The sequence below is a fragment of the Felis catus genome, chromosome B4 (assembly GCF_018350175.1).
Source record: "Felis catus isolate Fca126 chromosome B4, F.catus_Fca126_mat1.0, whole genome shotgun sequence".
Lineage (NCBI taxonomy): Eukaryota > Metazoa > Chordata > Mammalia > Carnivora > Felidae > Felis > Felis catus.
In genome coordinates, this window is record NC_058374.1 from 6,957,630 (window position 1) to 6,983,063 (window position 25,434).

Here is a 25,434-nt window from a genome sequence, read left to right on the forward strand (position 1 = left end):
CAAAGGCCTGAGCAGGGGTATCTCAGGTTTGGAGGGATAGCAGGTCTCCATGGCGTGGGGAGGGACCAGCGAGGGCCTCAGGCCGCAGACGGGCTTAGAGAGCCCGCAGGGAGCTGGACCATGCAGGAGCCTGGACGGCCCTCCCTCAGCAGGAGATGCCACCTGGGGGGTTGCAAGCAACAGAGTGACGGGATCTGGATCTTGTTTCAAAAGAATCGCTGGGTGGCTCGGTCGGCTGAGCGTCCGACTTCGGCTCAGGTCATGATCTCGAGGTGTGTGAGTTCCAGCCCCACATCTCGAGGTGTGTGAGTTCCAGTTCCAGCCCCTCGCCGCTGATGGCACAGAACCCGTTTTTGGATCTTCCCTCCCCCGCTCGCTCTCTCCCCAAAATAAATAAATATTTTCTAAAACATCGCTCTGGCCGCCCTCTGAAGGACAGACCGCAGGGAAGCAATGATTAGCAGCCGGGAATATAGTTCTGAAACTAACACAGTGGGCCAGGAGAGAAGGAGGGCAGACCCAGTCTTGGGGCCGTGGTGGCGGACCAAGAGAAAAGTGACGGACTCTGGGACAAGACTGTGAGGACAGAGCCCGGTTCTGTCGATAGATGGGACGGAGGTGCCCGGAAGAGGATTACTATGCATAGCAGGCCAGAGACCGCAGTCCTTGGAAAGGGCCCGTTTGCGGGGTGTAGCCCTGGGCTGTCGTCTGGAAATACATCACCAACAGCACCCGACACGGATACAAAGCTCCCCCTACACAGAAGAGTGGACCGCCGTGCCAAGATTATTTGTACAAACAGTATGATTTAAGTTGCCTTCTGGGAGTCTAAGACGGGGCCACACGCTAGGCAGGGGATACCCACGGTGGCCAGCCCCCCATTAAGCCCCTGGACACTGGGCCTCTAATGAGCCCCCCTGGAAGACAAAAGCACGTGCTGTCACAGTTAAGAGTGTCCGGGAGCCACTCCGGAGAGGGCCCTCGGAGGCTTGGGCGTGAGTTTCCAGAGTCCACACCACGTTCTTCTTCCCACTGCCGATGTTGCTTTACACCCTTTTGCTCTCTCTAATTAACAACCCGCGAGCGTATCCACAGCTAAGTCCCGCCATCCTGGTGTTCCCCAAACCCGGGGGCAGAGCGGGGGACCCGACACAGGCATGAGAAAGAGCAAGCCTTCGGGGCCGACGCCAAGGTTCTGGCCTCAAGTCTCAGCGGCTTGCACCTGCTTTCGCTCTCCCGACGATCCCTAAACGGCGCACTTGGAATTTCAACCACACTGAGATTTTGAGCGTTTTTTTAATGTTTTCAGTGCGATGAAAAACAATATTCAAACAAGTTCACTTCTTTAAGGGATAAAAATGGATAAAGGGTCTCAGTGACATTTCAAAGAACGCTACTTCCTTACAATTACGAGGCGTGGTCGTGAGTGAAGCAAGGAGGACAGTGTGCATTCCCTGGGCCACACATCTGTATTCCTCTAAGGGAGAAATGCCTTACTCCGATTAACTGGAAAATTAGGGACTCGGCTTCCCACTTGTAGATCTCTTTGATGTATGTGGGAGTTGTCACTGAAGGGTCCACCGCTTCACATTCTCAGAGAAGTGGGGTCACAAATGTAGATTACAACTTGCGAGCATTGCAGAGAATGAAAAGTCGCAGTAATTGGAGAAGGCTTATGAACGTCTGACACATGAAATATCATGTTAATTATAGCTACACTCTTATTTTCCCATCTCCCTTCGCCCTTTTCTTAAAATCCAGCTGAATTTCCCCAAATCCATGCCTTGGGTACTTAGGAAAATTGAAAACTTACACGGTACAGAGAGGGGCGCCTGGGTGGCTCAGTCGGTTAGGTGTCCGACTTCAGCTCAGGTTAAGATCTCACAGTTCATGGGTTCAGGCCCCGCACTGGGCTCTGTGCTGCCACGTTGGAGCCTGGAGCTTGCTTCAGATTCTGTGTTTCCCTCTCTCTCTCTCTCTGCCCTTCCCCTGCTCACGCGCTCTCTCTTTTTGTCTCTCTCAAAAATAAACACTGAATTTTTAAAAATGGTGCAGAAAACACTGGCCATTTTCTTCTGTTCTCATCACTTTGATCGTGGGACTTGTCCTAGGTCAATCAGATGATGGGTTGAAAAGTTTGCCTAATAAGTAAAACGGAAAGCCATGAGGCACCGGTCTGACGTGCAGGGCAACCACCTCCACATACTTACCATTTTTCAGGAGTTAAATTGGTAGTAACACATGGGCTACTTTGGTAAATCTATTAAGTCTTTCAATAGTGAGTCTAGCTTTCAGGAAAAAAAATGTTTTTCCTTATTTACTTTTCAATGTAATGCATTTTTTATCCCCTTCCCTTCGGTACCCAATTCATTAGGGACTTAAATTTCAAATGAATATACCTGTTTGCGGGTCATCTGTGTTTTCTAAATAAGGGAAATCAGAATTGCCACTAAAATATGGCACCCGAAAGCCATTCTAAGCGTCCCTTCAAATTGAGGGTAAATGACAGCAGGAAGACTAATTCTGTGCCCGTTTTTTACGACGTTGCTGTCCATGCTGATATTCGTACGAGATGGGGAATTCTGTACGTTAACACTGGCGGACTGAACTTCTAGACATAGGCACACAGATACCAAGGCACGTATGTGAACACATCCCCAGAATGACAATCACCACCGCATAATGAGAGTCATTCCGTCAAAAGACCCATTTTGTCTCCAGTGTAACGGCGGTAATGAAAAAAAGAACTGCTTTGAAACACCGCTTGTTTCCAGCCATTAAATGTGCATTGCTTTGACTTCTGTCTCTTAACAGTGGAACACGATGGCAATTTTCCTCAACAACAGGCATCTAGGATGACTCATGACTGAACCCAAACATATACACCTTTTACCATAATGAAAAGAATAGAAGTAAGTTTGCCTGCTGAGAAAGTGATGATCAAACAGCGGTAACGGGGGGAAAAAACACAAAGTTCTCTTTTTACACCTGCAGGAGAATACTGCTCACCGAAACGTCCAAAAACTTAAGAGACCAAAAAACAAAACAAAACAAAACAAAAACTCTCCTGTTTTTGTTAAGGCGAAGCAATGATTAAGACAGTCTGAACCTCAGGCGCCTGGGTGGCTCAGTCAGTTAAGCGTCCGACTTTGGCTCAGGTCACGGTCTCACAGTTCGTGGGTTCGAGCCCTGCATCCGGCTCCGTGATGCTGGTGTGGAGCCTGCTTGGGAGTCTCTCTCTCTCTCTCTCTCTCTCTCTCTCTCTCTCTCCCTCTCTCTCTCTCTCTCTCTCTCCCCCATCTCTCTTCCCCTCCCCCACTTGCTCTGTCTCTCTCTCAAAATAATTAAACCTTAAAACTGTTTTTTAACAAAAGAAGACATAATTTCAATTTAACCCATTTTTATTTACGCAACGCCCATTCCGTATGTCCTGCCTGATGGGAGGCCTTGTGAAAAATGGGAAATATTCAGTCTCTACTCTTAAAGTCACTATTCATTATGAACAAGACACTTAGTACATACAATAATAACTCTCAAGGAGTCCATCAAAATAGTCTGAATTCTCAGCGAAAAACATGAAAGTGACAGAAGAAGGTCACTGTATTTTGAAAAACGTAGAAAAATTATGAAACCCTGGGATCAGGTCAATAGCATTTTTCAGAGAGTAGCTCCTCCAATAAAAGTTTAATGAATTAAAAAACATACTAGGATAATTAATGTTTCTACCTTTTGAGTCTTAGTATTCATAGTCCTGAATAAGAAGTCTGCATATCCAATTAACCAACAACAGTATTAACTCAAAATATTTTTTTAAATTTTTTTTAAAACTTTATTTTTGAGAGAGAAAGACAGCAACCAGGGAGGGGCAGAGAGAGAGAGACAGAGTCAAAGAATCTGAAGCAGGCTCGAGGCTCTGAGCTGTCAGCACAGAGGCCGACACGGGACTCAAACCCACAAACTATGAGATCATGACCTGAGTCGAAGTCGGGCACTTAACTGACTGAGCCACCCAGGCGCCCCAACTCAAAATATTTTATTTTTTTAATTTTTTTATTTACACTTATTTATTTTTGATAGAGAGAGACAGAGCACAAGTGGGGGAGGGGCAGAGATAGAAGGAGACACAGAATCCAAAGCAGGCTCCAGGCTCCAAGCTGTCAGCACAGAGCCCGACACAGGGCTCGAACCCACAAACCGCAAGATCATGACCTGAGGCAAAGTTGGACGCTTAACCGACTGAGCCACCCAGGCGCCCCTTTTTTCTTTTTTAGTTTATTTACTCAATTCAAAATATTTTAAATCTGTGAGTTAAATACGTCTGTCTCTTCAAGAATTTGTTCATCCATTTGACAGTATTTACTGAGTCTGCCTACGGTCTGGTTGAACGGATTCAACACTGAACAAGAAAGACGTGGTCCTTGCCTTCCAGAAGCTTCAGTTAAGCAAAAAGACGTGGATGTTACACCAAGAACCACACAAATGACCAAGTCTAAATGTGAGCTGGGCAACAAGGCAGAAGAGAGGGCACGGAATGTAGGACAAGGACAGACGCCAAGGGCCCAGGCAAGACTTCTTTAAGAGGGTTCCTATTTGCAGCTGAACCCTTCTGCAGCATCTAACAGACAAAAGGTATGTGAGGAACAGAGAAGAGGCCGGTGGCGGGCACACAGGGGAGGCCCCGCGCACGAGCCATGGAGGGAAGCATGGCTGAGTCACCAGCAGGCTCAGCGCCATCTTGGAGGGCTGTCAGGGAGCTTTACCTACAGCCCAAGCCACAAGATGGTTTGGGGGGGGGGGTCAGATTCCGATGGCGGACTAAAACTCCCATTAATTTCCCTAAACCAAAATTCCAGTGAAGAATTTTTTTTTCAATGTTTATTTATTTTTGGGACAGAGAGAGACAGAGCATGAACGGGGGAGGGGCAGAGAGAGAGGGAGACACAAAATCGGCAACAGGCTCCAGGCTCTGAGCCATCAGCCCAGAGCCTGACGTGGGGCTCGAACTCACGGACCGCGAGATCGTGACCTGGCTGCAGTCGGACGCTTAACCGACTGCGCCACCCAGGCGCCCCTCCAGTGAAGAATTTTTAAGACCCAAATCCACGCAGTAGCAGCAAGGTTTTGGAAGGTAACAACACAGATGAGTAAAAAGTGACTGATTTAACACAATCAACAGAACCCATCTCGAGCCTTCGGCAGCAAAGCTGAGAACCAATGCAGGGCAGACAGCAGCATCTTCGAGAGACTCAGCAAATGGTCACACCACATATGCCTAAAACTGGGGGTGGATGGGAACCGATGAGGGAAGAAGCTCCCTCCTCCACTCCCAAAGACCAACCGTGCTCCCCACTCACCTCTGAAGCGGATGATACAGCTGGCCGCGGGGCTGTGGGTGCAGTGCCGAAACGCCGGCCCCCCTCTCCCCACTCACCCAACAGCACCGACAGCCGGCCTTTGAGCCCTGGGCTGGAAGTCGAAGAACCCTCTGGAAAATCAGCTGAAGAGGAAAAACCACCGCACAAAGAAGTAGCCTTCCAGGGTCACCCACACCCACACAGCTCTCCCTCAGCTTTCTAACCCCCTTCTTACTCAAGAGCAGAAGGTCAAGGATTTGCAGCTATCTTTGTAAAGCCTCCAACAAGAAGACAGGAAACAATCCAAAAGCAACATGGAGGAACTAAATTATTCAGGGAGGGGGAAAAAAAAAACAAACTTCTAAAAGTCAGTAATTCCAACAAGATAAACTCACGCGTCCATGCTGTGAGAACAGGAGGCTATAAACACAGCATTCAGCGAAGACACACCAAACAAGTGCTCGTAGAAACAGGACGGCAAAAGTAAGTTTCAGGAAACTTCTCACAGTGGAGCAAACAGACAAGGAAGTGAAAAATAGAACTGAAAGGAAAAGAAGCAGGGGGTGGAGGGTAGAGGGAGAAAGAGAGGAGGAGGCAGGAGAAAGAGAAGGAGGAGAAGGAAGGGGTGGAGGAGGAGGGGGAGGAGGAGGAGGGGGAGGAGGAGGAAAAAAACCAGCCCAGGAGAACCACATCCACATGCTCACAGATCAAGGGAGCAAAAGGGAGGTGGGAGACATCATTTTAAAAAAGAAACATCCCCCAATTAAAGGCCTGAGTTCCAGCCAGCATACTGGAAGGAAACAGATGCCCACCAAGGCATTCCTCTGTGAAATGGCAGAAAAGTGGAGGAAAATAGAAGATTCCGGAGAAGGGAGGAAAACAATGGAGCAAGACGTCCAAATTCTCGAGAAAACTGATAGTGAGGAGCCTAGAATTCTCTACCCAAACAAACCGCCGGTGAAGCATGAGGACAGAACAAAGACATTCTCACTCACTCAGGGACAAGGGTCCTGTCGGCTGCCATCACGATGATGGCTGCCGTGTTGCACCCACCTTCAGAATCTGAGGACAGAACGTCAAAGCAAGCCAGACCAAGACCGCTGACGGTATCTGGCTCGTGCCGACTGCATACGAAACACGCTCCCAGTGCCTGCTCTAGGCCCAGCTGCCTGCAGCCGATGAGACCATTCCATTGACTTCCCGGAGAAGCCATGTTTGGGCTTCCTCCTGGAACAGCAGTAAGCTACAACGGCAGAAACTACAAACCCACTGGATCCCGTCCATGTTTCTAAAGATGTCCGGCACGTGAAGTTCATGCTACAGCCCTGGAAGATGACCCGGCTGAGAGGAACCCTAATTCTCTGACGATCGGCTCGTGCCTTTGCTGACTCAACTCTCTTGTAAGCTGAGGAAAAGCAAAGCCAACTTACTAACCAAACGCCATCCGGCTATTTCCCCCCAGGCAGGAAAGGGCCTCTTCTGAAACAGGGAGGCTTAGACCTGCTTCTGACTTTGTCAAGGCAAATCACGTAACAGTTAGGAAAACAGACAGAGGCAGTAACACTGCAAAGAGAAAGCGAGGAAGTGATCCCCACAAAACGAGGCAGAGCCCCGAGAGTGCGTGGGGGAGGGACGCGCACAAGGGCTCCCGGCGGTGACTTCTCGTATTCTGCGTTCACCCCTGACCCTGAGCTCCTCACAGATGTATGATGTATTTCAAAACAAAATCTAGTTTGAACACAACCCAATTTATACGTTTAAAATATTCCTAAGGCCACCGCGAAGACAGCGGACATCACCTGCACGGGCCGACAGAGGGCCGCAAAGAGACCGTGGAGCCAGAAAGGAAGAGGAAAAGCTGTTCTTCTTTACTGTCATTATCTTTTCCAGGGGAGAATGTTATCAGGAAAGCAAGAAAGGAAGGAAAGAAGGAAGGGAGGGAGGGAGGGAGGCAGAGGTGAGGAAAGAAGTATTTGATCAGTTAAAAAAAAAAAAAAAAAGAATGCCCAAGATATTGCTTCGTTGCCAACAATCACTACTGCTAACAACCAATTCTTTTTTTTTAATTAATTAATAAATTTATTCTGAGAGACAGAGAGCAAGCAGGGGAGGGGCCGAGAGGGAGAGGGAGAATCCCAAGCAGGCTCCACGCTGTCGGCACAGAGCCCGACTCGGGGCTCAAACTCACAAACCACAAGATCACGACCTGAGCCGAAATCAAGAGTCGGACGCTCCAGGGACTGAGCCCCCCAGGCGCAACCCCCCAACATCCCGTTCTATTTACGCGGTTCGTCTAGCGCAACAGGATCAAAACGCTGTAAAAGTCATCGCTCAATTAAACTGCGGAACGTAATTTTATCCCTGGTTTCAAAAGCGGTCTTTTTAAGTTAAAACCGGTGTTACAAACCGGGAAAAGCGCGGCTCGAGAAGGCACGTGATCTGCTGTGACAGGTTAAAATCCTGAGCCAGGACTTGGGCGTACATAAAATTCAGGAAGCCGATGCCCACGCCCAGGCCCTAAACTCTTCCTGCCCCTGGCACCTAAACACCTTCCTCATGTCATTCCCCACACGGGACATGAGAGGTACTGCAGACAGGTGTCCCCTCGGGACCAGGAAGCCAGTTTCTGCCAGCCGGCTGCGACCACGTTTAGAACTGCCCAAGACTCAGGGTCCACATAAAAACAGCCGTTGGAGGCCCTCCTCTGGCCCGAATGGGTCATCCCTGCCCACGGCTTCATATTAAGTGGTGGGCATGATTTCAAAGCGTTAAGAACCCGGCGATCCTTTCCCACTATGATGTCATTCCCCTTCCGTTAGCACCTACAAGGCCTCGCGCCCAGCAGGTACTCGCACAAATTTCTCGGGCCATCCAGAAAACCAAACCACCAAGAGGCGCATCACTGTCGATTCGTTTTACCCAACAAATACCCAACGAGGCCTGCTACGTCTTCTTCAGTCCCTTTGGTAAAGGGCGAAGGAGGGCAAAGGAGGTGACGTGACTCTATACCAGCCCATTATGGAGAAAAACAGTAAGGCCACGGCAGTTCCAGGAGTGTTTCGTAAGACGAGAATTTGTGAGGATCACAAAGCGCGGTCAAAGCACACAGATAAACACTTGGAACGTCGCGAATGCGGAGCGGCTGAGCTTTTCGAAACTAGCTTTTGCAACCGTGGGGAGCGCCTCGACGTTAAGGAACCTTTCACTCCAGAACTCGCACGGTCTGAGAAAGAATAAACAAGTCGCTACGAACCGACATCTTACCTTAAACACTTCCATCGGCAGAGGAAACTTTGTGGCGTCAATAAGGGATTTTTCCAGAGAACACTTCCACTCAGAGGCCATCTTCAAAGGATAGATTTCTGTATCAACAGCAAACCACAGAAGCGTGTAAGGACTCACATATTCTACTGGGTGGTTCTTCCTGGAATTTTACTTTCCAGGTTTTCAGAGTCACTGGCACACTCAGCGACTGTGAGCACTCACACCCTGCCCCCATAAAAGGCCACCTGCCGAGGGGACTTTCTGACGCTCTGAGCCGCTGCGATCAGACATGAAGAATAAACTTAATAGGGCCCTTCAGGGGACACTGGCGTGCATTCTGGTGGGCATTCTGTAAGTGATTTAATGGCATAAATCACCCCAGCGCCATCTTCAATCACCTGCTGCCCCAAATTCCATGTGAACACCTGGGAAGTCACATCCGCTGATGAAGAACTTAGGACCCGATAAATTTCTAAACTAGACACGACGCTCGCCTGGCATTTTCGGTTATTACGGCCCATTTTTCACTAAACCTCTAAGCCCGCATCTGCTAAAAATAGCCCACGTGAGCCAGGAAATTATTAAAAGGTGAATTAAAATTGACCAACCAAGTTTAATATTTACACTTGAAATGTTGCTAGCACACCCCACGTGGCCCATATTCCACCCCCTCCCCCGCCCCAGGGGGCGGGGGGTGGGGGACAGAGGGATTTACGAATGGAGGTTACTCTGGCCGAATGCAAAACTGAAAGGAAAAAAAAAAAAACGTGTTGAGCCCTGTTTCCACCGATTGCTGAAACTGCAGGGGAATTTTATGATCTGATCTCCACGGATTTAAGACCTTATCAAAATAGGATTTGCAGAAGCACTCACTTGAAGGAGATATGTTTATACCTTCCCTATATCAACCCAGGCTACTCCAGACAGACCGTTAGGACATGAATATGAATTTAAGCACAGTTAAAAGGCAACATTAAGCCTTTGGGGCTGTATTTTTAATTTCTTGCGTGTCTGCTTTTCAGCATGCAGCCATATATTTTGGTATCCACAGCTTCTGAACTCACCTTGAGCCTGAGTGCCTGTGTTTTAGCAGTTTATCGAGTCTTTTCAGGCTACCAGAATTACGAGAGGAGAAAGATGCTGCCGGAAGGAGTCAAGTTATCAAGGTTCAGCCCACTGTCGCTCACTGTCCGTTACGCAAAGTCACGTCAAGGGTTATGAGTGACCAGACGGGCTCTGCTGTGCACACTGCATAACCCTCCTTAACATTTTATTTATACTCTTTCTACCCCTAGGGAATCTTTTTTCCCCAATGTGGCATTTCTATATCGGAACACAAAAAGAAAGTGATTCTCCTTCACAGTATCTGACATGCTCGGGCGGACACAGTGGGGCCCCAGAAAATGAACCAACGGTCCCTCCACCATGCACAGGTGAGGAGGGGGGCACAGGGTCCCACAAAGGACAAAGAAATGGCTGGTCACAGGGTCCCACAAAGGAGGAAGAGGGACCAGTTCAGAGCCTTATAAACTGCCCCATGAGGAGAAGGATTCCCTGAAACGCACCAATGGTTCAGCTCAGGGGCACTGCATTAAAACCTCGGTGAAAGGGAGACAATTGCTCCAGGAAGCAAAGGCTGAGGACACCAAGTGCAGCAGGTCAAGAGCCTCAGGAGGGAAAGAACACACAGGAGCCCAGATTTCCTGAGCAGACAGGAACAAATTCACTGTCCCAGGGATCTGGATGCTGGTCAATAGGGAGTTCAACCTTGGCACGATAGTAAAAAGAGAGCCAAGGTCACGAAAAAGGACGGTGCTGGTCAAAGACAAGACACAAAGGGTGAGAAAAGGCAAGAGAAGGTCCCCTGTGCTGATGCCTGAACCCCTGCTGTCTGCAACTGAGGCATCTGAGGGCTGGGGAGCCCCAGAGATAGAGAAGAGGGGAAGAGAAGAGTGGTTCATTAAAACTATGCAAGACCAGAGCAAAAGCCCCACCTGGCCAGGGCTGGATCCAGACCACCAGAACAGAGCACGGTGATGTGCAGACCCCAGCAGGGATGCTCACAGCCGTTCCCGGCCCCGGCAGGTGTCCCCACACGCTGGCGGGGCACCACTCTGCCCGCCACGCCGTCTCAGAAGGTGTCCCCCCAAAAAGTCATGTTGAAATCCTTCCCCAAAAGTGATGGTTAGGAGGTGGGGCCTTTGGGAGGTCACAAGGGGGAGAGCCCCCACGAACGGGATTAGTGCCCTTATAAAAGAGACCCCCCCAGAGAGCCTCTTCGCCCCTCCCACCATGTGAGGATGCTGAAGGACGGCTGCCCGTGACCCAGGAAGCGGACACCAAATCTGTGGGTGCCCTGATCTCGGACCTGCAGCCTCCAGAACTGGGAGAAATAATAAATGCCCAGTCTGTGGTATTTATTCTCCTAGAGCAGCCTGGATGGACTAAGAAACCCAGGCTCCGTGCGATTTTTGTCTCTGTCCTACAACCTTACGATCCTTTGTCTTCTTTCTGAGGATATTATGATATGGAATTTAACCCCATGGCAAGGCACACTTCTCTTAGAAGGTGGAAATCAAATGTGGTTTTTTTCAGAATGCTCAACCACCTGCAAAAGCTAAACACCTCACGGTTCCAATAAACAGAGAACAATATTCCGTGTGTGTGTTTCATTAGGACAGAGAGGCGCTTGGTTACACCAGCAAGTTTATGGACGATAAATAGCGCCATTAAAAGAACATAAACCATTTTCTTAAAATGATTGTGTTGCAGGTAATTTAATAGAGTGTATCATGTCGATTTCTGTTTGCAGGGAAGTAATAAGCAATTAAAATCTGGCCTGACCCATCTTTAACTAGAAGCCTAAGTGGAAATGAGGCGCTCGCCCTCTGAACGTTTGGCCGGCTCTTGCGAGGCGAGGGCTAGAGAAAACAGGAGGGGAGCAGAGGACCACCAGCTCACAGCCTCCGACTGAAGGAAAGCCTGGAGGGGTGACCCCCCCTTTTCATGCACCCTGCAACGACCACCCCTTCCTGTCTCACCAGTGAGCAAAGACTGGTCTATGCTTGCTTCCAGACACTGGGAAGCTGCAGACGGAATGTTGGCGTCTCCCCAAAATTAATACGCTGAAGTTCTAACCCCCAATGGGATGGTGTTTGGAGATGGGGCCTTCAGGAGGTAATCAGGGTTAGATGCGGTCATGAAGGTAGGGTCCCCATGATGGGAGGAGCACCGAGCTCTCTGGTCTCTCTCTCTCTTTCCATGTGCACATAAAGAAGAGGGTATCCACAGAGGAGGAAGTGGGCTGTCCCCAGAACTCAACCCTACCAACACCCGCATCTCGGACTCACATCCTCCAACACCACGAGAAAATCATCTGTGTCATTTAAGCCCTCCGCGCATTTTGTGTGGCCGCCTGGGCTAACTAATACGGAAAGCGACAACCATCTTTGGATGGGGAAATAGTTCAGAAATTTCCAGACTCAGGAAGACAAAGAAAAAAAAATGGCTGCCATAAAGGTGGTGAAGGCAAAAAAAAAAATACGGAAAAACATCAAGAGACAGAGATGCAAAAGGCCTCAGAAGGTTTCCTGTCCTTAGTTTTCGCAACAACACATAAGACTCTACCTCGCTCTTTGAACATCCAGAAACACGAGAGCGGGGGGGGGGGGGCCTCTAAGAGACCACTGACCTCAACAACCTTCTCAAATTTCCTAGAAACCCGAATAGAACCACACAACTCTGATCACAGAACGAGTATCTCGAAAACGCCCACCGCTTGCGGTATCTTGTCAACGCTCCACAGCACGGCAAATGTACAATGACCCCCATTTTGCAGAGGAGGAAAGTAGAGGGGCTGCCCAGGGCTCTGTAGCGAGGGACAGAAGTGCAAGAAGAAACTGGAACTCAGACCCTGGCTCCAAGTCCACGTTCTTCCAGCTCCGCCCGCTTCTTCGAGCTGGAGCCACACGTGAACTCTTCTAGAGGAACGAAAATCACCGTGAACCCCACAGAGCCATATTCCTGCCCACGGAGTGGGTCCTGGAGCCACGCCGGGTGCTCAACAACAGATCCCAGCAACAGAGAGCATCTCCCTCATCAGGGAAATACAAATCAAAACCACACCCAGATATCACCTCACGCCAGTCAGAGTGGCCAAAATGAACAAACCAGGAGACTGTAGATGCTGGCGAGGATGTGGAGAAACGGGAACCCTCTCGCATTATTGGTGGGAAGGCAGACTGGTGCAGCCGCTCTGGAAAACAGTGTGGAGGTTCCTCAAAAAATTAAAAATAGACCTACCCTATGACCCAGCAGTAGCACTGCTAGGAATTTACCCAAGGGATACAGGAGTGCTGATGCACGGGGGCACTTGTACCCCAATGTTTATAGCAGCACTCTCAACAATAGCCAAATTATGGAAAGAGCCTAAATGTCCACCCACTGATGAATGGATAAAGAAATTGTGGTTTACATACACAATGGAGTACTACGTGGCAATGAGAAAGAATGAAATCTGGCCCTTTGTAGCAACGTGGAAGGAACTGGAGAGCGTGATGCTAAGTGAAATAAGCCATACAGAGAGAGACAGATACCATATGTTTTCACTCTTATGTGGATCCTGAGAAACTTAACAGAAACCCATGGGGGAGGGGAAGGAAAAAAAAAAAAGATGTTAGAGTGGGAGAGAGCCAAAGCATAAGAGACTCTTAAAAACTGAGAACAAACTGAGGGTTGATGGGGGGTTGGAGGGAGGGGACGGTGGGTGATGGGTATCGAGGAGGGCACCTTTTGGGATGAGCACTGGGTGTTGTATGGAAACCAACTTGACAATAAATTTCAAAAAAAAAAAAAAAGAACAACAAAGAGCATCTCTGCTTGATCCGACCCTGTTGTCAAACGCTCCCCTTACTCATCAGGGGCAAAAAGGCTAGCACAGCTGTTGCCATTCTGGGGGAGGTCTCCCCCTCCAGATTGGCGTCCGCAGCCCCAATAATTATTTGGCTCTTGAAAGCTGGACTCGGCTGGTTCCCTCCCTCCCTAGAGACATCCCCAGCTTTTTATTCAGTCAGTTCACCGGACAAATATTCACTGTCACCCACGATGCGCCAGGCACCGGGGACGCAGCACAGAATCAGACACAGATGTTCGGTTAGAGGGGCACTGAGACGCCCTCACGACGGGACCGTCTGAACGAAGCGAGGGGACGGTCAATGCCACATCTGGAAGAATGGCCCCCCGAGGACAGGACGCGCCTCGCAAGCCTGTGGAACACAGAGGAAGCGGAGGTGCAGGGAGAGCCCTCAGAGTGCAGGGCTCCAGGGCTGCGCGGCTGGAGAAGGAGCTCGGGTCTGATCGCAGGCTGCCTTCCGTTCAGCACAGAAGGGAAGCCGCTACCGGCACGATTTCCGGTCCTCTCCCGATAAAGCCTGAACCGCTAAGGCCTTCAGGAAGTGGCTGCCCTCTTCCTCGACCCCCTGGCGTTTCATCATTTTCCGCTCCCTCACCCGGTCTTCACCGAAGCTGGATTCAACCTCCTCCGTCAGCACCCACGTGCCCCCCGGACCGCCCTGGGTGTGACACGGGGGGGGGGGGGGGGCTTCTTCCCCTCTTTCCGTCCTCCCCCGACCTGTCTTCTGCAGCTTGAGCCAGAGATGGGAAGACACAGGGAATGCAGCCTCCTCTCTGCTAGACGGTCTACGAGCAGCCCCCTTCCCTAGCGTTTTTGAAAACTAGCCAGCCACTTTCTACTACTCCTTACTTCTGCCTTGATTGGTACTGAACGGTTGAGAAATCTCATGCCCTTTAACAAGTAAAAAGAGTAAGTAAAGCTGAAGGGTGGGCCACGCTTCGTGTTGGCGAAGGTGGCAGTTAGTGGGGACACAGCACGGCGGGCGTGGAGGGGTGGGTCTGCAGGGCTTACTCTCAGGTGCACCCTGAGCATCTCTCCTCTCCCCTCCGCCCCACGCCTCCAAATCCCCTCCTTACTGAACAGTCAACACTTCTCGTCTAGCTAAGGGTGTTTGGCAATAAGAACAATAGCTAGTATTTTTATGCAAGCCGGAAATTTTCTTCCCACCTGTATTTCCGTTAAGGAAAGAGCACCGCCGTGTAAGTTTCGAGTCCCTCTGGGTCTTGAAATTGATTTACACAAGCCCAAAGTACTGGGTTCGGTTCGCGTGTATAAGACACGGGTGCCCTACATTTACAGCAGCATGATCCACGACGGCCAAAGGATGGAGGCAGCCCAAGGGTCCACCAATAGGTGAACGGATAAAGAAGACGTGGTTTCTATATGCAATGGAGTCTTACTCAGCCGTAAAAAAGGATGAGACCTTGACATTTGCAACAACACGGATGGAGCTGGACAGTATTATCCTCAGTGACGTAAGCCAGTCAGAGAAAGGCAAACACCATACGATCTCACTCATGTGTGGGATTTAAAAAACAAAACAAGGGGCGCCTGGGTGGCGCAGTCGGTTAAGCGTCCGACTTCAGCCAGGTCACTATCTCGCGGCCCGTGGGTTCGAGCCCCGCGTCGGGCTCTGGGCTGATGGCTCGGAGCCTGGAGCCTGTTTCTGATTCTGTGTCTCCCTCTCTCTCTGCCCCTCCCCCGTTCATGCTCTGTCTCTCTCTGTCCCAAAAATAAATAAAAAACGTTGAAAAAAAAATTAAAAACAAAACAAAACAAAACAAATGAGCGGGGGGGTGAGGGGAAAGGGGAGAGGCAGGGGAACCCAAGAAACAGACTCTTAACTATAGAGAACACAGTGCTGGTCACCAGAGGGGAGGCGGGTGGGGGATGGGGAAACTCGGTGATGGGGATCAAGGACACACTTGTGATGAGCACTGGGTGATGGAGGGAATGGATGGATCACGAAACTGTGCACCTGAAACTAATATTACGCTGTATGCTAACTAACTGGAATTTAAGTAAACACTTAAGAAAATAAAATAAAACTCAGCTACTATAATCGCCACCTCGCGTGCTGTTCTGCTGCATGAGGCAAGGGAACCCAGCTTTCATCTTGCATGAAGAACCTCATCTGAAGAACTAAAAGCCACCCTTGAGTGTCCTTTTGCCTTTTATTTTCCTCTCCCCATACAAAACCTCTCTTGCCAACAATTTAAATGTTGAGAAAATAAACTGCTTCACGACGAAGGCCTCCTCCAAATTCTTTAAGGACACCCACGAACTCTTCACTGGAATGGACAATTCGTGTCCAGAAATTCACTAAGACCGGTAAACACAATTTATTCTTGTCTTATAAAGACATTAAATTATCTAAAAGAGACAGAGAGAGAGAGAGAGAGAGAGAGAGAGAGAGCTCTCCTGTGCAAGTATCTCCTAAGTTTCTATGGTGACACTTTCCATTATTCTTGCTTTGGAGTATGAGTCCCCAGACTTCACAGCAAAGAACACTGCACAGAACCTAAGAGGCAAGTAATAATCCTTTGCTATAAATGTTCACACTGGCAAATATAGGGATCTCCTAAAATTTATAAAGCAATTAGATACTAAGCTAAGATTTATACACCCGACTTCCCACACAAAGTAAATTTCTCCTGCCAGGTTATGAATCCCAAGGCAAATGTGAGCTTAGATCTTTTCTCAACACTGACAGGCCCTTTGTTTGTCATCAGAGTCCAAAATTACTCAGGGTATAAATGGATTTCCTGGCTGCTTCTCAAAACGTTGACAACAATAATACTAATAAAATACCATGTTATGGGTCTATATGCCTGTCAAACTCAACATAAATGCAAATACATGACATACAGAACCAGGAACTTTTTTTTTTTTTTCAATTAAAGCCCTTGAGTGACAGAAGGGAGGAATGTTAACTCCTTCGCTTCACGGACTCAAGACGGGCACCAGCACCTAATATGGCAGGAAAAAAGATCTCTGGCAATTTTAATAAAATACTTGGCTCTCTGCTTCCAGTATATCTGGTGAAACGGACCAGGATGAAAAACAGAAATTTCTGGAAGACAATAATATTTCTACCTTGTCATCTTTAATTCCATATCCAACATTTTTTTGTTCTGAGGATACCCATTAAAAAAACTGGTAAGGCCAGTATGGGCAGCAGGGGGAACGGGAAGAAACGGGGGGCAAGGGGCCATCGCCCTTCAAACTAGATGACCTTGGACAAGTAGCTTACTCTCAGTCTCAAATTTTCTCTGCTGGAAAAGGAAATATTCACACCAAACATGCAGCACTTTTTTGCAATCAAAACAAATACCACACCAGATGTAAAATCACCTGGCACACAGTGAACGTTCAAGAATGGTCAGCTTGTGAACAGTGAGATTCTCGCCCGGTGAGGTACGTATGGAAGCATAATGCACTACTTTGTCCCAGTAAGTCTGCGTAAAGTCATTTGACGGTGCTTTTGAAGCGAATTAATATCCCTGATGTGCCAGGAAAAAACGTATGACGATTTTCTCTTTGCCATTTCCAGGTCAGGACAGATTATATAAACAAGCATTTGGTTTGGATATTCGGATGGATGGATGGATGGATGGATGGACGGATGGATGGACGTGGGTAGATGGATGGATGGCAAATGGGTGGGAGGCTGGGAGGGTGAAGGGATGGGTGAATGGATGGATAGGTAGGTAAGTGGATGGACAGGTAGATGGACCAATGGATGGAGGGGTATGGATGAGGGGCAGGGTACAGACGAACAGAGGTGGATGAATGAACGAACGGATGAGAGGGTGAATGGATGAGTGGGTGGGTGGGTGGGTGGATGGATGGATGGATGGATGGATGAAGGATGGATGGAAAGACAGAGATTTTGGAACTTACTTCCAAGACCGTCAAAATTCCTAAAGAAAAAGGGAGAATATGACCAAGCCCCAGTCCACTGGGCCTTTCATTTGTGAACCAGGGATTCCAAAGGAACTAGATTAAACTTCACCGCAGCCTCTGCTGCTTTCCCCTCGTAAAGTGTTATTACCTGAGGCCTTGAGTTCCGTTTTCTACAGAAAGTATTCTTAAGTTAAAAGGCTCAAGATGCACGTACACGGACCTGAACAAAGTCTCCAGAGGCGTATCCGGGAAAATACCACACGTTTTTCCCAAGTACTTCCCAGCAGCCTTAGCCTCGGCCCTTACCTGAAGGTGGGTCCATTCTGTACTTATTCTCTTGACACCAACCAACTGGTCGAAGTCTGTAATCCAAGTAAAACAACCACTGGTCATAGGATTCAGTGTCCTCCAATCCCACATAGCGAAGGCGTAATCTTCCTCCAACATTTTCAATCACACTAACTATCCAGTACTGAAAAGGGTTGTGAGAGTCCTGAAGTTCTATTAAGGAATCAACTGTAATGAGGTCTATAGGGCCTTTCCCTCGCAGAGGCTGTTTAAACAGAAGCAAAACTCCTTATTTTAAACTTTATGTTGAGGTTCTCATGGAAACAGATGACAGCAGAAGATAATATTTTCTCACACCATCATCCAAGCTATTGGCAGACAGTCTGGCGTTTCCCTCCTCCCCCCTCCTTTCCGCGCCCACGGCCCCGCCCCTGCCCGCTTCCCCCCCCCCCGCCCCCCGCCACACACTTGCACATTTCACCCAGCCCTCTGCCCGACGACACTCGCAAGTAAACAGAACATAACAGTTTGCGCTCTCGTTCTCACCAAACAAATCACCCTTCCCGGATAAAACCGGGTTTGCTCGAAATAAGCATGCTTTTAAGGAGAGTTGCACCCAATTTGCCTCGAGCTGGAAAACATGTGGTAGCGAAATGTCTACTTTTCCCATAGACAGATGTATCCGCTATGGGGCTATCACTTCGTACTGTGCCCCAACAGACATTTATCTTAAACTGGCTACCACTCTAAGGATTAAGACTCTCTCATACTTGTGTGAAGAGGTGTAGATGGCATGTTTATTCCACGTTTAATGATCGGCTACATTCGACAATTAACGTGAAGTTATTTCTACACCTGACCCGACAGTTAGTTTAGAGACGATATATAATTACGGCCCCGTATAAGCAACCCTCTCAGCGTAAGTTAAGACGTGAAAAGGGTGTTTGTTCAGTCAGCCGTGAGGGCAAATACATTAAAAAAAAAAAAAAAAAAAAAAAAGAATGAACAGAGAAAGACAATTTGTCCTTCTGAAAGGGTGAAGAACCATCATTTTGATTTGTTAACCAAACAATTGAATTAAGAGCCATTAAGATAAGCAAATACATTAGGCAAAATCTTCACAAAACAACACTGGATAACTATATATCACACAGCAGTGCTCCAAAAGTCAATGTCATTGATGAGAAGAGGGAAATTTACGGTTAACGTTAAGAGAATAATGAGTGTCAAAATCCACACCGTATTCCTTGTTATTTACTATGTGTTTCCCCGTTTGGGGCGGGGGGGGGGGGCATTTTTCAAACAGATTTGGTAACTCAGTAATTATTTTTGACAGTGCACTGTCCCTCCTATTATATATGGTAAATATTTAAATGCTTTATCACGAAATTATTGTTAAATGAACCATCAAGGTTGCAGATTAAACTATTTTTTTCCTCAGTACCTTAAAAATACCTTAACCGCACTGAAATACGATTAGCCAATTCTCCCCTTGTTTTCATAAGGGGAAGCTAATTCAATTATTATGTAACACCCGTGTGTTATCATCATGAGGGTATACATCCAAGAACGGAGTAGTCAATGGAACCACTTATCGGTATACCCCAAGACTACACCAGAGCACGTATATTTAGTGGTCACCTCCATAAGCTCAGTTATTCCACGGGACTTTATATTCACTAATATAGGATGGAGACTTAAATGTACAGGAGAGTGGAAAGATATCCTAACGTTATTATTGAAAGACGTGAGGCAAATTTTCCACTTATTGACTGGAACACAGGTGAAGTGTCTTGAGTGCCGTAAGATTAACCAAAGCAACTCATGAAACAAACAGGAAGTGAGGCCATTTGGGTGGAGACATCCGCACATACACATGCACCTGCCGAAGGATATATGCAAAGGCGCTCATGTAACTGTCATGCTTCAGACACAGAATAGCTGAATAACAACAATACATACACCTTCCAGGAGGCTGGCGGGGGCCGTCCGGGAACCAGTCAAATCACGAATGAGGAATTCTGTCCAGTCTGTGTACTTCTCTTTGATTGCTGGCAAGACAAAAGAAGAAGAAAAAAACAACAACAACACTTCAACACAGCAGGGGAGTGTCCGAGAAGTGTAACATCGCAGCACTTCCCAGGACACGCGCGTGTGGTTTTCGATACTTTTCTTAATTTTAAGCACCAGGCTTCAGTTCTAAAACGAAGACAAGAAATCTGTCATCAGCGGGTGACTTCATGCCTCCGGTGGGCCTCGATTTTGCTGGCTATCCAGGGGGCTGAAGAATACGGGGCCCTGTTGTCTTAGCATCCATTCAGAAACTTCCGTGGGCAAAAAGAAGATACTGTCAAGCACAAAATTGGGGAGGTTCCAAGAAGAAAGGGATCCGCGAGGGGCAGAAGACTCAGGTGGAAAAACAGCCGCAGGCTCTGAAGGACAGGAAAGGTTTTACAGGTGGAGAAGAGGAAGAAGGGATTTTTGGACTGAGAGAAGGAGCTGAGGGGAGGCACAGGGAGGGAGACGTGGAGGAGGAGGCAGCGTCCAGTCCGGGGGGGGGAACGGTGACACACGCCACGCGGCCGCCCAGAAAGCCAGCATGATTACTGAATAAATGGGAAGTCGCTGTATAAACTGAATCTGAAAACAGCATAAAGGCTCGGATGGAAACAGAAGAGGCTAATGGCAGAGAAACCCAAGAGGAAGCTAGTGCAGGTCTCTAAGTACCAAAGTGATGGCGCCCCAAGCAGTGGGGACCACACCCAGGACAAGGAAGGACTTGGCCGAGACATCTCTGAACAAAGGAATAGCAGAGGCGGAAGTCAACAATCAACAAGCGCTTAGAACCCGAGACTTAAGGAGCACAGCATTCCTGGCCTAGCTCCCAAATCGAAGATGTCCAAAGGCTTTGCCAGCTTACGTCCACAACCAGGAGAGGCCCTGGACCTTCCCCGGGGCATCACAGGATTCACAACACCAGGAACAGAGGGCAGCGAGCCTCAGATCCCCATCCGGCCACTCTGTGGATCCCACGGAGAGCCAGCCGGCCCCGGAGCCCGGCCGAGGATATATTCGCTACTTAGCTTTCATGAGTTGCTTGTGCTCTGCAAAGGCACGAGACAACCATTTCTTGCTCAAGGGGCGCCTGGGTGGCTCAGTGGGTTGAGTGTCCGCCTTCGGCTCAGGTCATGATCTCCACAGTCTGTGAGTTCGAGCCCCGCGTCGGGCTCTGTGCTGACAGCTTAGAGCCTGGAGCCTGCTTCACATTCTCTGTCTCCCTCTCTTTCTCTCTCCACCCCTCCCCTGCTCACACGCTGTCTCTCTCCCCCTCAAAAATAAATACACGTTAAAAAAAAAAAAGTGCAACAATCATTTTTCAATGCTATACCCATTTCTAACTTAGCCCCTTGCTATATACAAAATGGGTTGTGTCCCCCCAAATTCATATTGAATCCCAACACCCAAGATGACTGCGTTAGAAGGTAGGACCCTCAGGAGGTAACTGGGTTTAGAATAGGATTAGTGCCCTTATAAATGAGAACCCAGAGAGTTTCCTGGGTCCTCCCACCACGTGAAATTACTACAAAAGACACCAACTATGAACCAAGAAGTAGAATCTGTTGCCGGCTTATCTGGATCTTCCAGCATCCAGAACTGTGAGAAATACATTTCTGTTGTCTATAAGCCACCCACTGTGTGGTATTTTTGTTACAGCAGCCTGCATGGATGGAGACAGCCCTCCTACACGCCTGAAATTACTGACAAGACCAACGAGCAGTGGCATACGAGACAAATGGATTAAAAATTGTATTCACCTTATGCTTTACAAAGCCCTTTAACTTACTCTGTATCTTTCGATCATCATAACAAGGCTCTGAGGAGGATGTTCTTAAACTAACTTTTTCCCAAGTTCACAGAAAAAAAACAAACGTCAGACTCAACCTCAAACTGAAGCACGCAGATGCCGATCTTACTAGGAATCTTTCCATGAGACTCTGTGATGCTCAAAGCTTGTGCATAGGGATAGGTCAGTACTCTAAATTGCAGGCGTGATAAGAGATAATATGCAAATGACTGTCTAAACAAAAGTTTCGAGATCAGGACAATATACAAACGCACACGGTCAAGATGTATTTCCTTACAAAAGAAGGACAGGCAGCGTAGTTGAGTGAAAAATGGTCCTGTACTTGACAGAATTTATGTCCGTATCCACTACGAGAAGAAAGTGCAGTTTTTCATGTAAGGGTTGATTCTGACTTCCACACAATCAAAGTTAACATTTCAGTTAAAATGTTTTAAATATGTCATCACTCTATGAAGACATCATAAGAGGCTGAAATTTAAGGGGGCTGAGTCATCACAAGAGAACACTAGGGACGGCTCTGAAATTTACACCTTGTGAACCGTCGACTCCAGAAGCCCTACGACTAGCCATTAATGTTTCTACACGAGGCTCCGAAGCAATCTTTTATGCGCCACGGAACATCCGGACAAATTACTCTCCGTGAAAAATGTATCTTAGCTGTAAAGATACGCCGACAATTTTTTATTAAAAAGCAGTAAGGAAACAGTTCTCAGGAATACCGTTACTTTTCAAAGAAAACCTGTTTCGGTCAACATTTAGTTCTCCAAATTCTAAATGCTCCAATGGAAAATCTATTCCAGAAAATACTGCCATATATAAAAACACTATGCATACCCGGCTATGATTCTCAGTCAATAGATTTATTTTAAGTAATCTTCAAGTCCGTTAAATTCTAGTACAATAAAAACGGCCCAGAAATTCCTTAGAATTCATTGCAATAGAAATTGATCTGTATTTTCCTATGTGTCCATATAAGTTTCTAATTAGAAATTTTAAGACTGTAAAAGACTTGCATATTTTCATTTCCTACAGAACATCTCTCTGCAAAGACTCAAAATCAACTAGCATGGACGTAAGAACAATCTTTCTCACACGGAATAACGAATTTCTGGCCCCATGGTCATTACCTTTTCCTTCAGATGCTCTACACCTTCAAGTTCACAAAACCTACAACCTGCCCCACACCCAGTGACATCAAATGTGGACTCTACAGAGAGAAAGAAATGATTAATAAAGTAGGTGGATCAAAGTCTGTCCACAACCCTGGAATCATTTCCCCACGTTTTTTAACTTACACAGAGACACTCCTAAAAGTTCATAAGAAGACGCTTTATTCATAAGAAGACTAAAATCAGGATCTTTTGACAACCTTCTCATGAACATGTATTCAAGATTCTATTCAGTTTTAATATTATATAAACTTAGTATATATAAAATATATGTATATGTATATATATATGTATATGTATATGTATATGTATATGTATATGTATATGTATATACGTGTGCGTATATACACACCCATATATATTATCCAACACTGCTTTTTTAAAAATCCAAGTTACACCTCATGTTAACACCTCACTCTGGGGAGGAACCCACATCTCACTGAAGGAAACAACCACGAACGTGAGTTTCAGAAAAAGAAAACACGTGCGCCCACGCACACGGACATCTTTTGTGAAGACATTTAGAGACCGCCCCAGATCCCAGAACGGCGAGTTCCAAATAGGGACATCTGGCCAGCTCAGTCGGTAGAGCATATGACTCTTGATCTCTGGGTCGTGAGTTCAAGCCCCACATTGGGTGTAGAGACTACGTTAAAAAAAAAAAAAGGGGTGCCAAATAAAAGGCAGAAGATCACCATCATTTTTTTCCCCAGGATTTGGGAAAACACCACACGTGTTGGACTCCCAGGCCCATCAAGCCCATGTAAACAGAGAGAATTCAATGACCCATGACTCCTCGAGGAAGCTGCCTGTTGTGGACACTGGCTTGTGGGTACACGTTGCCCATTCAGGCAGGTGCTGCGCACTGAGACCCGGGCTGAAGTCAGATGGGCACGCCTCACCTTTCCGTCCGTGTCACCAGCTTCAACACACAGGCCCACGGAGAAGGCAGCCCGGCTACTGTCCTACCTTTCCGCTCCCCGGAAAGATGAGAATAACTACCAAGGAGCAGCAGGGCCGCATTCACTCAAATACACTCCTTTGTCTTAGGGTTTAAACACACACAGGCTTCTTTTGTTCTTTCCGGCAATTTTCTCAGTTCGTTCTTCACCAAAGCTTCTTTGGAGTTCCTTCGTCGGCCATACTTATAATTTGCAATGGCTCTGTCCTGCCCTTTGAGCTTTCCCTTCTTGCACAGCTTTTCTTGGTTTTTGCCCTTTTCAAACCCCCTCGATACAGTAATGAGAGGATTTTCGCCTCCTGTATACCCTGCGGGGGTGTTCTGTTGTGGGGGTGTTCTGATGCGGGGGTGTTCTGTTGTTTCCTTTTCTCCCTCCTTCTCTCTATCAGAGGTTCTCCTGGAGTGCCTGCTGGCCCCTGGTCACGCATCACCCTTACACCGTAGACCACACAAAACCCTGCAGGGGAGATTTTGTCCCGGAGCAGAGGCTTCTGACTCAGAGTGGGTGTTGTGGATCTCCCGTCGTTGAAGCAAACCCCCAAACTAGCCTCTCTGGTTTCCCCCAGACACTTCCGTCCGTTTCTCCAGAGATGAGCCTGGGGGACAGACACGGATTCTGGTCCTCGGTTGTCCCACTAGGGTGGGGACGTAGAGCCTGGGAAGTGTTCTGACTGCAGGCACCCCATTACACCTGGTGAGTCCCAGCCCCACCCAGCGCTGCAGGGACTCCGAGGGCCCCCCGCCAAGGATGTCCAGGGTGGTGGCAGCCCCCACCGAGTTTTGGCCGTCACCAAGCCTTCATCACCTTTCGAGCTGCTAGGAACATTCTGAAATTTCTTTTCTGCACTGGTCTCTCTTCCAATCCTTTCTGTTGTGGGTTTATGCATTTTTTATTCCTTTACTATCATTTTAATGGGGTCTCTGGAGGAAGAAGAGAGAAATAAGGGTGTTCAATCCACAGAAACTCCAGGCTCGCAACAGAACTGGGGCTTCACAATAAGATGTCAGGCGCTGCCTTGGACTTATCAGGAAACTGTTCTTTAATGCTGACTTCACTAAGGCAAGGAGGCAACAGCGGATCTTGAATTATGAATGGAAGCGCTTCTACTTACTATTAAGAGTAAAAGACTATAAAGTTCTTTCCCTTGGAGCTTTTTAAAGGAAAGAATCCACATTAATTTTGCATAAAGGGTTAAATTAAATTGTTCCCACAACCAGAAGAATAGATTAAAATGACTCCACAGGTCAACAGGATTGATCGGCTCCTACCGTGTTCAACGGACGACATTACATACAACTGGGCTTCGAACATGCGGATAAAAGGATTCCTGTCTTCAGAAATAAACACGACATAGATGAAGACGTAACTCGTGAAAAATATCGAAACATTATCTTTACACACACACACACACACACACACACACACACACACACACATTCTTTGGTACTCGCCACCTATGGGTAGGAGGAAAAGTTTCAATTCAACCTTCCAGGGCTCTTTCAGTTGTATAAATATAGTTGAACAATTACCAAATGGAATATCCTTACTTTGCTCTGAAGATCAAGGTTTCACAAAGACATAATCTAAGAGCTGATGGAAGAAACCAACAAGAGAGTCATGACTGTAGGTCAAAACAGAAACCACGAGTGGTACAAGGCTCAGAATATTCTACATGATGAAAACATGGAACATTTAGGCCATGATACTCATTAAA

At 47.6% G+C, this 25,434-nt stretch overlaps 1 protein-coding gene across 14 annotated transcripts in view; it reads right to left on the minus strand.

Annotated features, from left to right (window-relative positions):
• The window catches only part of SFMBT2 (Scm like with four mbt domains 2), a 227,691-nt gene that overhangs the window by 103,328 nt on the left and 98,929 nt on the right, over window positions 1-25,434 (minus strand). For 9 of the 14 annotated variants that reach the window (XM_023256314.2, XM_023256316.2, XM_023256317.2 and 6 more), the window contains 3 exons: window positions 19,687-19,775; window positions 17,743-17,989; window positions 8,619-8,716 (listed from right to left, as the gene is read on the minus strand). The exons of 1 other annotated variant lie outside the window; for it this stretch is intronic. In XM_023256314.2, the coding sequence (XP_023112082.1) occupies window positions 8,619-8,716; window positions 17,743-17,989; window positions 19,687-19,775 (434 nt within the window). The remainder of the gene's footprint in view (window positions 1-8,618; window positions 8,717-17,742; window positions 17,990-19,686; window positions 19,776-25,434) is intronic. 4 more of the 14 variants (XM_045060847.1, XM_045060848.1, XM_045060845.1 and 1 more) reach the window with 3 other exon arrangements.